Source organism: Tursiops truncatus, chromosome 7 (assembly GCF_011762595.2).
Source record: "Tursiops truncatus isolate mTurTru1 chromosome 7, mTurTru1.mat.Y, whole genome shotgun sequence".
NCBI lineage: Eukaryota > Metazoa > Chordata > Mammalia > Artiodactyla > Delphinidae > Tursiops > Tursiops truncatus.
Window position 1 is genome coordinate 113,342,544 of NC_047040.1, and position 18,707 is coordinate 113,361,250.

At 42.4% G+C, this 18,707-nt stretch overlaps 1 protein-coding gene across 12 annotated transcripts in view; it reads right to left on the reverse strand.

Annotated features, from left to right (window-relative positions):
- Nucleotides 1–18,707, reverse strand: part of EPB41L5 (erythrocyte membrane protein band 4.1 like 5) — a 145,923-nt gene that overhangs the window by 19,011 nt on the left and 108,205 nt on the right. For 11 of the 12 annotated variants that reach the window (XM_019932330.3, XM_019932327.3, XM_019932326.3 and 8 more), the window contains 4 exons: nucleotides 17,524–17,675; nucleotides 15,343–15,440; nucleotides 5,758–5,886; nucleotides 2,445–2,509 (listed from right to left, as the gene is read on the reverse strand). In XM_019932330.3, the coding sequence (XP_019787889.1) occupies nucleotides 2,445–2,509; nucleotides 5,758–5,886; nucleotides 15,343–15,440; nucleotides 17,524–17,675 (444 nt within the window). The remainder of the gene's footprint in view (nucleotides 1–2,444; nucleotides 2,510–5,757; nucleotides 5,887–15,342; nucleotides 15,441–17,523; nucleotides 17,676–18,707) is intronic. The other variant, XM_073807872.1, reaches the window with a different exon arrangement.

Genomic DNA, 18,707 nt, shown 5'->3' on the forward strand with positions numbered 1-18,707 from the left:
ATGGATAAAGAAGATGTGGTGTATACATGCAGTGGAATATTACTCAGCCATAAAAAAGAAATTCTGCCATTTGCAACAACATGGATGGACCTAGAGGGTATTATGTTTACTGAAATAAGTCAGACAGAGAAAGACAAATACTGTATATTATCACTTATATGTGGGATCTAAAAAATAAACAAATGAATATAACAAAACAGAAACAGATTCACAGATAAAGAGAACTAGGGGTTACCAGTGGGATGAGGGAAGTGGGGAGAGGCTAGATAGGGATAGGAAATCGATAAGTATAAACTAAATACTATGTATAAAATAGATAGGCTACAAGGATATAAATATACCCAATTTATAATAAATTTAAGAATGGAGTATAATCTATAAAACTATTGAATCATTATATTATACACCTTAACAAACATAATATTGTATATCAATTATACTTCAATTTTAAAAAAAGAATCCTGAGGCCAAACCGAAAAAAAAAAAAAGGAGAAAAAAAGATTAGTCTTAATGTAGTTTACACTGCTGCAAAACACAGAAAGCAGATGAAAAATCCTTACAACATGTGTGTATAATGAAGAACATGCGCAATGTTAACTGGGAACAAACATTTGTCCATAAATTAAAAAATGAATATATTGTGGCAACTGAAATGAAGAAACCATGGATAAGTTTTTAAAGATTCAGATATATCAAAACAAAAGCGACTGAATCGTACACTGTAAATGTACAAATCCTCGTGTGGGAATGTTCAACAACAGCTATATTCACGGTAGCCAAAAAGCAGAAACAACACAAATGTCCATCCATTGACACATGGACATACGATGGAATATTATGCAGCCATGGAGTACCAATACAGGCTACAATATGGATGAACCTTGAAAACATTATGTCAAATGAAAAACACCAGACACATATTTGTATGAGTCCAGTTATATGAACTGTCCGAAGCAGGCAAATCTAGTGCAGGCAGAAAGTAGGTGGGTGGCTCCCAGGTGCTGGAGGAGCGACGTGGAGAGCCAGCGTATGCGGAGGGCGCTTCCGTTAGGGGTGAGGGGACAATATTATGGAATCAGAGAGTGGTTAGGGTTGCACAACTTTGTCAATTCACTAAAATGCATTAAATTGCCTGCTTTTAAAGGGTTCTGTATAGGAATTACAGCTCAAAAAAAAAGATAAAAGCAAAATGATCTAAATCTACTACAGCAAAATATGAGGACATGACAAAGCTTGACATTTGGTACACAGACATGTATTATATAGTCTCCATACCTTTCTGTATGCCTGAAATATTTCCTTTTAAAAAGGGGGTACAGCAACTTTTTAAAAGTGTGGTATGGCACGAGGAAAAAAACAGTACCAGAAAAGGAAAAGATCCAGAAACAGACCCAGGTTTGTATAAGAACATAAGCATATTTCAAAGGATCCATTTCAAATCCTGGGAGGAAAACAGATTATTCAAAATACCAACAGCCATTTGGAAAAACAAATCCGGAAGTTGGAGTCCATTCCAGGACCTGTCCACCTTCCAGAGTTCAATGAAATTTCTGATAAACAACTGGGTCGTCACATCCCCATCATCCTCCTCTTGGCAAAAAAGTCTGCGATGAGGTTACTCTAAAAAGCTCCGATAAAAACAACAATAGCATTAAAAATGTTGTGGGCAAACTGATTTCTTAGAAAAGGTTAAGTCGTAATTCCAGTTGTACCCCGATCACCAAGTAGTAGGTCTGCTGAGTACTAACTGTAAAGTCCTTTACACGAAGCATGTGCTTAAGTGCTATGTTAATTACAGCACCTGGAACTGAATATCACTAATCAGAAAACTCTTCACTGCATAAGTTCTGGATAACGGGAAAAGAAACACATTCACTCATCAATGTTTAGCACCAACTAAGCACAGAACACTGGATACGCAGGGACGAATGAAACAAACTGCAACAGAGCAGGGGATGGAAGTCTAGTAAGACAGAGACATGGCATAGCACTCAACAGGAAAAGACAGGCAGAAGGAACTCAGAGGGACAGCAGAGAAATCTGCTTGCATCATGTGAGAGCCCATAGGAAGACAGTTTATGAGAGCAATCCCACCCTGCCAACAGCATGGCACTAAGGCAACTACCACACCTAAGAGAAATAGTACACATTCTTCACCAGGTATCTTATGAGATTAAAAATATCTTCAAAGGCTGTTTTTGCTCTACAGTTTGAATCAGCTGAAGAAGAATCAGGATGAAAAGATTAATTAGGAGTATCTTCAAATGATCTAAAATTAGGTCCTAAGAATCTATGTAGTGGATAGAACAGTGATTTCAGGCTATCTTTCAAATAGATATCCTGAAACCATGTGATCACAGAGTGGGAAAGAGGAAAAAAACACCCCCCAAAGAAAGTTAAGAGGAAAAGAACACCAATTTAATTCAGTCTACCCACAACTGTACCTGTTGGTGGCAGCATCCTGAACACTGGCATTTTGATGACTTAATAAGCTATCTTCTCTTGTAACCTAAGAAAAAGAAATCATAAAAATTAAATCTCCTCAATACATTGTAATAACGTATATGGGAACAGAATCTAGAAAAGAGTGGATATAGTAACTGATTCACTCTGCTGTACAGCAGAAACGAACACAACATTGTAAATCAACTATACTCCAATAAAAATTAATTAAAAAAATTAAATCTCTCTCGTGGGTAATAAAGTAATAAATTTACATTCCTTTCCAGTCAAAATAGAAATAATCTGTTTGCTTCAGTTCCAGAAAGAGGTAACCACAACTTATCTATGGAAATATCAGTACCGTACCCAGCACAGCCCTATCCCACGCCCAAATTCATACTCCAAGTTTCCACTTCAATATGTTGGTCTATGAATCCATACGCTTTACTGGACAGCTCTAAATTATTTAAGACACAATGATATGTTAGTCAATGTACACAGAATCCAAAAAGATTCAATGCCAGAATTTTTCAAATTTACATGATAAAAAGCAGAAACATATTAAGCTGCATATCTGGCTTTGTTTTTCCCTGAGTACAAGGAATATTTCAGAGGAGAATTCTAAAGAGGTCAGTTATTGAGGTATCATTTACATACAGTAAAATGCACACATTTTAAATGTACGGTTTGGTACATAATCAACACTACAATCAACATATGTAACACTTCCACTACCCCAAATGTTCCCTTGAGGCTTCCGATACAGTCCCACCAAAAACCCATACACGTGGCCAGCAGTGATCTGTGCTTTCCATAGTTTCATATAAATGGAATCATAGCATCCTTTTGGGGCTCCCTCTTTAGACTAACAGGATGTTTTTGAGGTTCACCCACGGTGTTGCATGTGTCACTAATGCGTTCCTTTTTTGCGTGCTGAGTAGCTTTCCACTGCATGGATACACCCCAATTTGTTTACCTGTTTACTTGCTGATGGACATTTGGATCGTTTCTAGTGTTCACCTATTACAAACGAAGGTGCCAGGAACACTCACGTACTAGTGCCTGTGCGAACCTGCGCTCTCACTTCTCTGGAGTAAATGCCTGAGAGTGGGGCTGCTGGTCACATGCTAAGTGTACGTTCACTATTTTACCACCTCTTTTTTTCAAAATTAATTCATTAATTTTTGGCTGCATTGGGTCTTTGTTGCTGCGCGCAGGCTTTCTCTAGTTGTGTAGAGCCGGGGCTGCTCTTTGTTGCGGAGCACGGGCTCTAGGTGCACAGGCTCAGTAGTTGTGGCACACGGGCTGAGCAGCTCGACCACATGTGGGAACTTCCGAGACCAGGGATCGAACCCGTGTCCCCCGCGTCGGCAGGTGGACTCTCAACCACTGCGCCACCAGGGAAGCCCTTACCAACCCTTTTATAAAGGACTTGGAACATTTTATGTTCTTACCAGCTGCGTGCATTGCAGGCAGTCACAGGCCTGTCAGCTGTTAACTTCAGCTATGAATTACAATGTTAGCTGTAGACTTTTTTCATAGAGACCCTTTATCAGGCTGAAGTTCCATTCTACTACTAGTTTGCTGTGAGCTTTTATCATGAACAAGTGTTAAATAATGTGAAATGCCTTTCCAAATAAATTGAGACAATTCTCCTTATTTTTTAACATGTTATACTATACTGGTTTTTGAACGATAAACCAACTTTTCTCCTGAAATAAACCCTACTTGGCCATGGTGTACTATCCTGTTTATAAGCTGTTCAGTATGATTTGCTTCCGCTTTGTTAAGGGCTTTCGAGTCCATGTTCAAGAACAGTCCTGGTCTGTAGCTGCTTTTCTTGTATTCTCCTTCTCTGGCTTTGGTGTCAGGCTAAGACTAGCCTCATAAAACGAGTTGGGAAGTGCTCCCTGCTCTTCTAATTCCTGAAAGAGCTTGTGTAGGACTGTCATTACTTCTGCCTTAGATGTTCAGTAGGCCTTAACAATGAAGGCGTCTGGTCCTGAATTTTTCTTTGTGGGATGATTTTAACTATAAAACAAAATCTTTCATTTAGGGCTATTCACGTTATTTCTCTCTTGTTCAAGTCAAAACAGATCCAAAGTACAACTGAAACGTAAGGTGACGAAAAGCTGTCACCACCACTGCTGCTACGATAGGTAGTGTCAACATCAGGACCAACACTTACTAAACACTAATTCTGTGCCAGAAGCCATTCTGTGGCCTTTACCTTTATCATTTTATTTCATCCTTATAACCCACCTTCGGGAAGGTATTACCATTACCCCTTTTTAAACATAATTAAACTGAGGCTCAGGGAAAGTCACTAACTTGCCAAGTCACAAAGCTAATCGGTGACTAGCTACTAGTAGATTAGAAACAGGATTCAAACTCCAGTTGTCTGATTCCAGAGCGTGTACTGCCGTATTTTATATATAAATATTATGTTTTATCTTTACACTGGGGTGAGAAGGTACATAAAGTGCATGAACGACATTCCTCAAGTCCTCTCAGCTCTCTTCAAGGTCTGTGCCTGGGAACACAATGGGTAAAGAGCCCCTTCCCAACAACAGGATTATTTTGAAATCCTAGTTGACAACCGGACTTGGTGAGACAGGCTTCTGTCCTGCTTCAGTGCAGAGGATAATCTGAAAGTTGGGGAGGGCCAAGGAAAAGCTGATTTTGAGAGCATGGACGCCATCAACTTCATGAGACGACACAGCCAACTCTTCGCCTTATAACCATCACTCTGTTGCCAATAACATCACAATTTTGTTGAATTGGGGGTAGATGGGTGGTGGGGAACAATGAATTGATAAAGGAAGACCTAGAGTCATAGACTTAATATTGACAGGAACCTAAAAATCACTGTAGAGTTTCCAGCTATAAAAGTGACAAAGATTAGGGACTCACTTCTACAGGAATTTGACTTTTTTTTTTAAACTTCTTATACTGTAGAGCAGCATCTTTACTGTTTTTATCCTGTGACTCCCCGCTCTTAATCTTGCCCGAGTAGAATTTGGAGTTGGGAAGGCATGTGCCATCTTTTTTTTTTTCCTTTTTTTGGCCGCACTGTGCTGCATGCGGGATCTCAGTTCCCTGACCAGGGATGGAACCCGCACCTCTGCGGTGGAGGCGCAGAGTCCTAACCACTGGACCGCCAGGCAAGTTCCGGCATTGCCATCTTGAGTGTGCTTCCTGGTACTACTCTCTCTCTAATCACCGGCCAAGTCACTCATGTCTACCGTTTGCATACTTTCCTTGTTCTACAGGGTCTCCTTCCACCTCACCAGGACCCTCGTAAAGGCAGCTTACCTTCTGCACTGCTTCTACACGAGCCTTCAAAATGTTACTCTTCAAGTCAGGAGGAACTCTCCTGGCATTCAGTGCTGGGCTGTCAATGGCATTATTCAGACATTTCTCAGTTAACTTCACCACTTCCTCCTAGATATTAAAAATATACTGTAAGCAACTCTGAGAGAATATAACTCAATGCAAACAGAAAAGGACTGATGAAATTTCATATTCAGACAATCAGGGAATCATGTGCCTCAGGCAGTCATATCCTACGCCAGGAAGAGTTGACTCTTACATGGGGTTTCAAACTAAGGCACAGTAATCACAAACAAGAACTATGACTTGGCAGGGACCCCTGGAAATCATCTAGCCCAATTTCCTGTCTTTAAGCAACTGAATAACTAACGATACCACCCTGGACAAATGCCTGAAATAAACCACAAAATGTGTGCCTTTTGCTGTAATTAATTTCAATTGGATTTTAGGTCAGGCCCCACGCAGGCTAAACCCTGTGATTCTGGAACTGTCACCAGGTAGATGACTGTGTTTGAGATTATGTTACATGGCCAGAAGGAGGTCACTATCAGGTAAAGACTTAACGAAAATGATAAAATAAAGTCCAAGTCCACTGAATGAAGATCATAATTGAAACAATATAAATTAACTATTATGAAAGGAAATGGGAGAAAGCAAATTAGTAAGTTTAAATTATCTGCACTACAACTGATATTTTACCTGACTTGAATGCCAATCGATAACGACAACAACTACCATTATCATTACTATGGTTACCATTTAACACTGGGCTAAATAACAAACTCACTCTAAATACTTTCTTCGTCTCAGATACAGCTTTTGTTCTATAAAACAGGCTAGCTGCCACGTATGGGATTACATACTGCACCGCTCTTTCACGTTTGAAAATATTTAACTAATGTGCTTATTCTAATCTGTTTTTTCTAAGTGTGGTCTCCACACATCTGCCTCTGGGCGGGATCCTAAAATGTGAATGTTTAACAAGCTTCCCTGTGTGATTCTGATACCTTTAAACGCTTGAGAACCACTACTTTGCACTAGACTGTAACTTCCTAGTCTTTTTTATATTTATCTTTTGCGGTCCGCGGGCCTCTCACCGTCGTGGCCTCTCCCCCGTTGCGGAGCACAGGCTCTGGACGTGCAGGCTCAGCGGCCATGGCTCACGGGCCCAGCTGCTCCGCGGCATGTGGGATCCTCCCGGACCGGGGCACGAACTCGCGTCCCCTGCATCGGCAGGCGGACTCCCAACCACCGCGCCACCAGGGAAGCCCTAACTTCCTAGTCTTCAGAGTGGTTCTCAGCAAGTGAAAGAAGACCTGATGCCCTTTCTCAACCATACCTACTTCACCACCAGATGACCCAGCAAGCCCACCTCTGGGCTTACATCCAAAGGAAACAAAATCACTATCCCAAATAAACCTGCACCCCGATGTGCACTGCAGCCACGACATGGAAACAACCAGAGGGCCCGTCAACAGGTGACGAAGAGGATGTAAAATACACACACACGCACACACACACACACACACACACACACATACACATAAATACACACACACAAGGAAATACTGTTCAGCCTTTAAAAGGAAGGAAATCCCGCCATTTTCAACAACACAGATGAAGCTGGAGGCCTCGTGCCAAGTGAACCAAGCCAGACAGAGAACAACAAATATTGCACGGCACTACTCAGATGTGGGACCTAAAAAAAAATTCCAAATCAGAAACAGAGAGCAGAATGGTTGCCAGGGACTAGGGGGTGGGATAGCAGAGGGAGGTTGGTACAAGTTATCAGATGAATAAATCCCGAGGACCCAATGTACAGCATGGTGACTACACTTAATTATACTGTTTTTTACACTTGAAATTTGCTGAGAGAGTAGATCTCAAGTGCTCTCTCCACAAAAACAAAACAAAAAGGTAACTTATGTGAGGTGACAGATATGTCAACTAATTGGACAGCAGGAATCACTTCACAATGTATACTTACACCAAATCATCAAGGTGTACACTTTAAAGGTATTTAAATTTTATTTGTCAATTACACCTCAGTAAAGCTGGGAAAGTATCATGGCTAGTTCAAATGCTTTGACATTTTCTTTTCAGAGACAATTACATTGCAGACTTGAGATTATTTGCTCATCATTTATATTTGCACATCACAGGATTCTCAGAGCAACCTGCCTCTGATATAGGCAAGTGTTTATTTTCCTGCCTATATTAAAAACAAAAACAAGAATTCAACACACGTACCACAGGTAAAAGTACCCGTGACTGTTACCATCTTTCTGGAAGGCAATTTTGCAAAAGTACCAAAGGCTTTAAAATTATTCCTGAAATTTGACCTAACACTGTGCCATACCATGCGGCTTGCAGGATCTTAGTTCCCAGACCAGGGACTGAACCTGGCCCAGACAGTGAAAGTGCAGAGTCCTAACCACTGGACCACCAGGGAAGTCCCAAACCTAACACTTCTACTCCCCAGTAAAATAATCAAAGACGATGGCAGATACTTCCATGAGACTATCAGAGCCCTGATTATGACGGTGAAAATTAGCAACAATCTAAATGACTAACAGGAGACTGAGTAAATGCAGTGATGGTATGTGCATGCCATTCAACTATGATCAGTAATACGTTATTGAAATAAAGAGAGTTATAATGGATTGGTTATAAAAAGTGTTAGTGCATTTTTATTTAAAAACATATATATCACATTTCAAGGTTTGGTTTAAAATGTTAACCATAGTTACCTCTTAGTACTGGGATAACGGAGGTTCGATAATGTCCTGCTTTTTAAAATCTGTATATTGTGTTACTATGCTGCTGCTATGTCTGCCTTGGATGGCCAAAATGTGCAAACAGAAGACCGAAAGAACTAAAAAGACACTCTGATTCCTAAACACCCCAAATTAGACCTGTTCTAACATGACTGGATGCTCAAACTCTCCTGTAGAGCTGTCCTTGCTGCCACCAGTCAGCTTAGTTAGAAGCTTAAGTCGGGTAAAAGTCATCCAAAGTCTGCTTCAGTTTGTTACCAAGCAAGGGGTCGTGTGCTCGCAGCACAGAAAGCCAAACTCTGACAGTGGGTGTTTGCAGCAAAGTAGGGTGCCAAGCAAGGAGAACGGGCAGATCATGTGCAAAAGATCTGAACTCCCCGACGGCTTTCAAGCAAGGGTCTTTAAAGACATTGTTAGGGGAGAGGGTCCAGGATACGTGATCAACCTGTGGACCTCCTTCTGATTGGCTGGTGGTAAAAAGGGTGATGACTCGGGAACCTCAACCTTCTGGTTCCAACCAGTCTCGGGTTGACATGCTTGTGGTCAGCATGTCGTCACCATCCCGCAGAGGGTGGGGGTCTCAGCTTCTGCAGAACAGCTCAGAGATACGCAGCAGACGGTTATCCACATCCCTTCAGGAGGAGCTAGGAGCCCTGTGACTCCACTGTCCTAATCATTAGCTGCTAGAGTCAGCTCTCTGGAACTCAGGAAAGGCCCAGGAGGCTACAGCCTGTTTCCCACAAACAAGAAACGGGGGACATGGAGAGGCTTTTTGTTCCTGGGAGGGCCCCACGGGGTCCTGCTTGGTTTCAGTCCCCCCTTTTCTTTGATCCTCCTCAATCCTGAGGGGAACAGGGGCAGGACAAGAAAGGGAATGAAGTTTTTGGATAGAGAGATTAATCATAAACTCAGCAGGGCCACTCAGTGTTTGAAGTTCTCAACCGGAATGCCATCAGATCTAAACTCAAAACCACTCTTGAGGGCTTCCCTGGTGGCGCAGTGGTTGAGAGTCCGCCTGCCGATACAGGGGACACGGGTTCGTGCCCCGGTCCGGGAAGATCCCACATGCCGCGGAGCAGCTGGGCCCGTGAGCCATGGCCGCTGAGCCTGCGCGTCTGGAGCCTGTGCTCCACAATGGGAGAGGCTGCTACAGTGAGAGGCCCGCGTACTGCAAAAAACAAAATAAAACAAAAAAACCACTCTTGAAACAATCCTGGCTAGAAGAGAAGTCTTATTTCGGAGAGCTCCTTCTTTAAATGGCTCAGAAAAACTGAAACTGTTTAATTGAAAAGAAATTATATAAGCCTTTTAACTAAAGTGAAGTTCTTTTTAGTTCTAACCTTGGAGAGACGCAAAGAGTTATTTTAAGGTTGGTATGGTTCACTCTTTTTGAGAATTTAATAAAATTTGGACCCGCTTTCCAGAAAAACGTATAAGTGAATCAAAGACAAGAACATGTATTCAATTTCATAGGGTTTAAGGCACTCCTTATAATGATTCATGGGCAGATCCATGATTTGCAAGAATCTTGCTTCAGAAGAATACACAATTTGCCTTGTATTTTACCTAAATATACACAAAAGTTTTAACCACTTTATAAACTTTCTTCCCCTTCAACTGCTGAATGTATCTAAATGAAGCCAGAAGAGTCCCTGAGATCATGATAAAAGAGATGTGAACTTTTAGAGCTAGCTTACCACGTAAACTAAAAAATGCTAAGATACCAACGGCTTAACAGCCTGATTTCCAGACTTAAGAATTATTCTTTAAAAAACTGGCACCTGGGACTTCCCTGGTGGTCCAGTGGTTAAGACTGTGCTTCCACTGCAGGGGGCGTGGGTTCGATCCCTTGGTTGAGGAACTAAGATCCCACATGCTGCACAGTGCGGCCATAAAATAAAAATGAAAAATTTTTTAAATTAAAAAAATAAAAAACCTGCACCAACAATATTAGTATAATATTAGTAACTATTCTTTAAGCTGAAAATGTCAAGAGGTAGCAGAATACGCCATCCCCAGATATGCCACTTTGGGGCATATTATTTTGAGCTGAAGGCAATTGAGAAGAAGCAGATAGAAGAAACGCTCTGTCCTTACCCTATATGCCTAAAAGCAGAACGGAAATTTACAAAGGAGTCCCTCCTTCCCTCTCTACCAGGAAGGACAAATGTTAGTCCCTGCAAACAACTCAAACCCTTACCATGAAAAGCAAGGACTTAAAGCTGTATAACAAGCCTTACTGCTGTTTACCCCGCCTTTCCAGGTACTCTCCACCAACTACACCTTTCTTCTTTCTGACTTCAGCTGAAGATGGTATTTGGCTGCAATTCTAAGCCACCTCTGAGAGTTCCTCATTCTTCCCTGGTATTTCTCATCTATACCTGAGATACACATATCAATAAACTTCTGTTTTTCTCTTGTTAATCTGTCTTTTGAAACAGAGGTCTCAGCCAAGAACTGAGAATGGTAGAGGAGGAAATTATTTTTCTCCCCTACAGCAATTACTGTCAAATAGGAAGTATTTGCCTTTGCATTTGTAAAAGTATCATTTCTATTTACTACTTACATAATACACAACAGCTCACAGATCCCTGGACAAGGGTGACCTTTGCATGGCTAATATCTGAAGACTTCCCCAAAGGGAAGTCACACCCATCACCACACCTTCTGTGTCCAAATTGAGGGTAGAGGGAAAGAAAGTAACCACTTACAGAACCAGACTATCAATAAAACGTTTGGAATCACTTGTGTCAGGGACAAAATGGAGACGGTCAACACGGGCACACAAAGGACACTTAACCTAACCTTGCACAGAACGTACAGCTCTTCCTCTGAGGTCAGCAGAAGACCCCAGCCAAGCCCCACACACCAAGTCCGTCCAAGCCAGCTCTGGGCTTCCTGTTCCCCTAACTCAGCTACTCTGATCCAAATAAGAAAGAAGACCACTAGGCAACCAAGTGCTGAAAAAAACAAAAAACTTCTGCATTTCTCCCATAAAACCCCTATTAATTTGTCAGCAACTTGGAACTTACTGCTCCCACAGTCTTGCGTTTCCAGGCTTGCAGGTCAAAATCCTTGCAATAAGTTCATCTTTTTGCTTTGTTTTATTCAGAGTGCAGGTTTTGGGTTTTGCTATACTTTTTGGTTACACCCTATTAAGGTTCGGATACAAAGAAAATCAAAAGCGTAAAAACGACAAAGATTATTCCAAATCTTGTGTGGTAGCAACCTGCTGCTAGATTACATTCCCAACAAGAGAAGGACAACCTGCAGGCCAAACCTGGCCCACACCTGCTGTAGTAAGTAAACCCGATGGGAACACGGCCACCCCCAGGCCCAGTGGCTGCTCTCCTGCCACGGTGGCAGAGTCGAGTACAATGACAGAGACTGTACGGCAGCCTAGACTAAACTATTTACTGACCTTTTAAGGAAACAGGCTGCCAACCTGTGGTCAAGAGAACAGTCATCGTGCCTGATTTTTAATGCCTTCCCTAAAAAGATGAGCGTTTAAAGACCACGCCTTCACTGTGCCCCGATCCCACTAACAAACGCAGGTTAGGTTTTGTTACTTTAAGCATTCTGTAAAATTTTCTGATCAAGGAACAAGAAAAAAATGATTCTTGAAATGAAATTTGAAGATCAAGAAAATTCTGGAACTGTCTCAAGTAATTAAGAAGAAGAAGGTAACTCAAAAATCTATTCATCTTGACACAGCATAAGCCCTAAAGGACTTCCAACACGAGGTCAGGCAGACACTGTGAACACATTTCCAACACGAGGAGGCCCCAAGGAATGGGAGAATCCCCACAATGACACTGGGAGTCATCAGTGTCAGCATCCCCAGGTGGAAAGAACGCTTGCCTCACGCCACCACCAAAAATCCAAAGAGCTGATTAAGTCAGTCTTAGCCTGAGGAACTTCCCATGCTGGGGAACCTGCTGCTTCCTAAGGCATCCTGTTCAATCTGCAGGTACGTTAGGACGCGTTTTCCTACACCGAGGTGAGATCTGCATAACTCTATCATTCTCGCTGACCCTAACTCTTCTCTGAGGCTACTAAAGATCAAGTCACTTTACTTCCTGTGTCACAGCACATACACAGCTCTTCAGATAATCCTGAGTTACTGATCCTCCGCCGTAACTGTGTCTCAAGACCCCTCACCATACTTTCTCAAACCCCTTTCGTTTGCCTAAGTTGCTTTCCTCTCTCTCACTTTTTCATACTGTGGTTAGATCCCCCCTTTCAAGCCCTTTCAGTTAATACAACAGAGACGTTTCAGCAGCCACACTTCACACTCCGTTTACAGATTCTCAAACATTTTTCACACATGCTTGTTCCATTCTACCTCCCGACCCTAATCCTACACTTGTGTCAGACTTGGCATAATATATATTCTTAAATCCAAACCATCATTCCAGCCTGTCAAGGTCTTCGTGGATCCTGACTTTTGTCTTTCAAACTGTACTTCCCAGCTGTTGCCAACTGAAAATTGAGCATAGGAGATCTGCGGTATTTCTATGGGGGAGACAGGTCCAAGTTTCCAGAGGGCCAAGATTTTGTCATTCTTCTGTGGATTCCCCGCAATACTTATTATTTTATATCTGATAAAAAGTAAACAATAAACAGGTTTGTAGGACTGAATCAACAGTGTACGGTTCTCAAGTGACCCTACCGACCCTGGGTGACGCGGGTCTGACGGGGAGGAGAGCGCTCTGAAGTGGCTTCTCAAGACACGAGCTTGCAGTCCACTCTGCTTTCAGTAGCGCTAGTCCGAGCCTCGCGATTCTGTGGCTGGCTTAGAGCTTCTCAGTTACCCAATTCTTAGAGCTAATCATCCGACAACTGACACTTGGTTTTAGAATATATTTTATTTACAACAGGCTTTTCAGCCTAAAATTACTCAGTAAAGCTGATATTAAGATTAATTTCTTACATGTTTCCTTAAGCAAACATTAACTGTTGATGGCAGAGGTAGAGAAATCAGATAAAATGTTGCTGCCCTATCAGCAAAGGATGTTGCAGCCATCAAGCCACCACATTATAGCTGCCTGACAGTGAGCCCTGAGGGAACTCAGGACTGAAACAAATGGGCTGCCCACTGTCAAGTTCAACTAGCACAGCCACTGCAGCTCCCTCCCCCAACACGGTGCACCCTGAGGGGACTCAGGATGGAAAAGCACAGGATCTTGGCCCCAGATAGTTGAGGTACATATCAAAAGAATGATTTCAGTGAGCCCAGACTCTTGCATCTTCCCATATATAGAAAAGCACTAAATTCCTTAATGTGAGATGCCTGGTTTTCTTTTTTTTTTTTTGCGGTACGCGGGCCTCTCACCGCCGCGGCCTCTCCCGTTGCGGAGCACAGGCTCCGGACACACAGGCTCAGCGGCCATGGCTCACGGGCCCAGCCGCTCCGCGGCATGGGGGATCTTCCCAGACCGGGGCGCAAACCCGCGTCCCCTGCATCAGCAGGCGGACTCCCAACCAATGCGCCACCAGGGAAGCCCCCAGGTTTTCTCTTATTAACAGTAATCTTTTGATGTTCCCACTACCTGGTCTTTGTTGCAAAAACTCCTATAGATCCTCGCCCGCCTCTTTGGAGCCGTCCCTCAGAGCTATCTCAGATGCTGTGTCCCAGGCTCAAAGTACTAAGAAAGTCCACCAAATAACACATATCTCTCAACTTTTAGGTTGTGCTTTTTTTTCAGTTGACAAACTCGTACACAGCACTAGCTGAAGAGTTATTAACTAGTCTGATATCCCTTATTTATTAGTACAGTACTGAATTCTCTCCTGTTATTCCTGCCTGGCACTGAGTAAGCCCTCACTAAGTATTAGCTATTATTTTCCTAGCTATGTGAGCCCTAAAATACGCCTTGATGGCATACCATTCACCTAACCCACTCTCTTACTCCCTGTCCTATCTTAAACCCACATTTGTACTCATTTTCCCAAGGCTTCACAACGAATTTAATAGAGCCTCTGGTCGAGAGGCTCAGTTACATTATAGCAAAGTGTGCTCCCCACCTTCACAACCCAGCCAGGGTTTACCTGGCTTCTTTCTTCTTTATGATCACTCCAGGTCTCCACCAAATTTTTGTCAGATTAATTGTCAACTATCTAAAGCTTGCATCTAAAGCTTTCAATTAACCCTTCTGTCTCTGACCCCGCATTCCCCTACCTTACAGAGTCAGCAGAAAAAAATAACAATGTGAAGGAAACAGACCAATAGAATTGAAAAATACTGAGGGGTCAAAAACAGGAAAGACTTTCTGAAATTCAATCGGCTTCTAAAAGACATTTCTAAGAAAAAACATAATAGAAGGGAAAAAAAAAGACTTGGATTCAAAAGGACAATCTTCACAATGGCTACATAAGAAAGGACATCACTCTGTGCTCCATCCTGGTCTCTGAGGAATCCCAGCTAGTGGTCCAGGGATGAAAGAGCTGCAAGTCAGATGTTCCCCTTCCCTCTTTAAAACCAAACCAAAACAAAATTCATTCAACAGGGATGGCTGGGCTGAATAAAAATAAAAGTTTAATAACCATATCACTTTTGACTGTGTTTAAAAAAAACTTGCGATGACCTTATAGGTCTTAACGTTGATGCCCATGTTTCCTCCTGCACATCCACGAATTTCACCTTTGTAAATGGTAAAACAGGTTGATAAGCGTTCAGCACAGACAGATTTCCCAGTGAAAGAAAAGAAAAAGTAATGGCTTTCGATGGAAATGATTTCTCAGAGGTCTGGAGCTGTGTGACAGGCAAACAAAGGAGGACTCTGAATACCTGGTTGCTGATGTTAACGTCCCTGTTGGGATGACTGGCTGGCAAAGGACCACTTTCCATTTCAAGGTGTTTGAGCTTCTCTGAGACATCTTTTAATGCTGGAAAAAAACGGGAAAACAGCCGTTTAGTCTGACAGGCTGTCACAGCCGTGTAAGGGTGAAGACTTAGGCTTTCTCCACACCCCTCAACATCAGTTACCATCAATTACAGGTAATAACCCAGATCACTACGGAACAGATATTCCATCACCAAGAAACTCTCCATTAATTTGATTAAGAGCTAACCTAAATAGGAACATCACCCTGTGTCTGCTCTGCTGGATGTGGAATCCCCATGGCACGTGTGGCTGAGAAAGCTCAGTCATGAGAGTAGAGGGAAAGGCACAGAGCACCTGTGGCACGGCCTTCCTTCCTAGGTGCAGCCCAAGCCCCCGCTGCAAAGCTCAGCACTCGGCTGTTCCTTCCCTGGCCCTGACTACACACAGCTACAGCTAAACTTACGCGGGGCAGACTGACGGGGGACACACATTTATGCACTCGCTGACCCAACCTACTACATACTGGTGACGCCAGGTGTGATGAAGGGCAAGCGTTCTGGCTTCACTACATGCAAAACACATTGCCCATAAAATCCTCCAGCCACTGAAAGATGATACATTAAAGACAATTTAGCTTTAAATGAGTTCTATTTAACAACTGGTAGTTGTATTAATCTTATTTTGCAGGGACCAATTTGGTGGGAGTTTGAAATTTGACACTGTCCACTTGACAAAGAAGCTGTTGAATGCCTAATAATTTCTATATAATCAGGTAGAAGAAGGGAGGGAGAAACTATGAAATCATTTGCTCTTGGTCAAAGGGATCTTCCAAAAGTATCCATCAGTTAATTCTGTACATCTTTCCCTTGGCTACACATTAGAATAAGATGTGGAATTTTTAAGAAATACTGATTCCCAGAGCTGACCCTAGAACAATGATATCAGATTTCTGAATGTAGTTTTCTGGTATTGGTAGTTTTAAAAATTCTCCAGGTGATTCTTCTTTAAAATAAATTTACTTATTTATTCATTTTTGGCTGCATTGGGTCTTCGTTTCTGCGTGCGGGGGCTACTCTTCGTTGCGGTGCGCGGGCTTCTCACTGCGGTGGCTTCTCTTGTTCTGCAGCACTGGCTCCAGGCGTGTGGGCTTCAGTAGTTGTGGCGCGTGGGCTCAGTAGTTGCGCCTCGCGGGCTCTAGAGCGCAGGCTCAGTAGTTGTGGCACACGGGCTTAGTTACTCCGCGGCACGTGGGATCTTCCTGGAACCCGTGTCTCCTGCACTGGCAGGCGGATTCTTAACCACTGCATCACCAGGGAAGCCCCAGAACAAATTTTTAATTCCAGTTACCAGCAGTACTTCAGCATGTTCTATGAAGCGGAAGCACTGTGCAACTTTTCACTAATGCTTCTTTCTAAATTACTAAATACTATTGCTGTATTCTACACTCCTCAGAGACAACAGCATACTCACTGGCAATTTCCAATAAGTTGTTTAAAGAGAGTGTCTTAATTTTAGCAACAGAAATCAAAATTGGCAAGAGCCACATAAACATAAGCTGCTTTTCAATGAACACACACTGAGATTCAACAGAAAGCTCCTGTTTGAAGACAGTTTATGCTTTAATATCAAATCAAACTCACAAGTATATAGAAATTTTCAATGTGCAACTTACTGTTTCCTTTTAACCTTCTAAAAAGTTAAGGAAGGCAGCATTCTTTCTGGATTATTTATTTTTGTGGGTCTGGGCAACAACAGCCCTCATTAATAACAAAATACTATCTGTGAACTAATGGAATGTCCAAACATTCATTCAATCCTGTGCCCTAGATCTCTAAGGGAACTTTTTACTATTAATTTTCACTCAAGAAACAAAGTAAAAAGCAAATTTGAAAATTCAAAAATGTTTAAGAACTTATAAATGATACAAATGTTTAATGGTCTCAATTATGTGATCTTAAATATTTCAATGGACCCTTAAGCCAAAAAGGCAAGAAGGCATAACTATTCTACAGTAACATTTCAAATCCAACCACTGCATAAAATATTCTTAGAGGAACTGCCTGTTTAAGCTCATTTCAAAGGCGGGCACAGACTAGGGCGATGCCAGTGATGTTACACAGAACGTTTAGTTACTCCTCACTCACCTTCCAGCCCCTCTAATCCAGCCTGCCTGGTGGCTGTGCTCACTTCACCTGGGGCTTGGGACATGGCCATGGTGTCAGGTGCCCCAACTACATCATCAATGGTTGTTTCCAGTAAGTCTGGACTATCTAGCAAATCAATCTTCAGAGGCAAGCTATAAAGGTAACAGAAAACTTAATTAAACCAAGAAGTTTATCAGGAAAAGAATTTTAAATACTAACAAAAATCTCTGCTGGAAAAATAATTCATTTAATAGTTTGGATCCCAAGTAGTTTATTCATCTGTCAAAACCCCCTGGGCAGATTCTCTTCCATCCAAGATGGAGTAAAAGGAACTGAATTTAGCTTCCCAACTGAAATAACCTAAGGGGAAAACAAACAATTTTCAAGAGTAAGGCCTCAAAGAACAGAAGGCAGTGATCCTGAGCTTCGGAAAACAAATGAGGAGCCCTGTGCTTGACCTGAGGGAGTCCCTGGGCCGGGGTGCAGAGAGAGTGCAGTGTGGCAGAGCACAGAGGCCTCCCTTGGCTGACAGCGCAGGGAGACCAAGGCAAGCCAGAGTTCACAGCACAGCCTACCAGACAGAAGAGAGCAGCCCGGCAAGGAGAGAATCCTACAGGTCTGCAGAGGCCCCCCTCAAGTATGCAGGAGCGCACTGATCAGGGAACATGTGTAAGGAAACTCCCTGAGGCTGGGAAAGAACTAGTGGCACTCACACTGGGCCACAGTGCCCCCTCCACAGACAGCATGTAAAAACAGCATGTAAATTCAAGGGCATTTAGTATTAGGAAGGTCCTGCCTCTGTAGCACAGAGTAATTAACCCAGACTGACCATGGCAACAAACCCACTTAACACATCATAAAAGACCTGAAAGGATCAAACTGCTTCCAAGTAACTTAACTGCATCCCAAGACAAAGCTCAAGAAGACTGAGAGGAAGACAAAACGATCTGGCATCCAACAAAGTAAATTTCACATGTCAGGCACCCAGTCAAAGACTGTCAGGAACGCAAGAAGGCAGAAAAAGACATCTCACACTAAAGAGAATAATCACTCAAGAGAAACTGACACAGATACTAGAATTAGCAGACAAAGACACATAGTTATTGTAACTGTATTCCATATCCTCAAAACTTAAGCAGAAACTAGAAGATACAAAAAAGACACAAACCAAACGTCTAGAGATG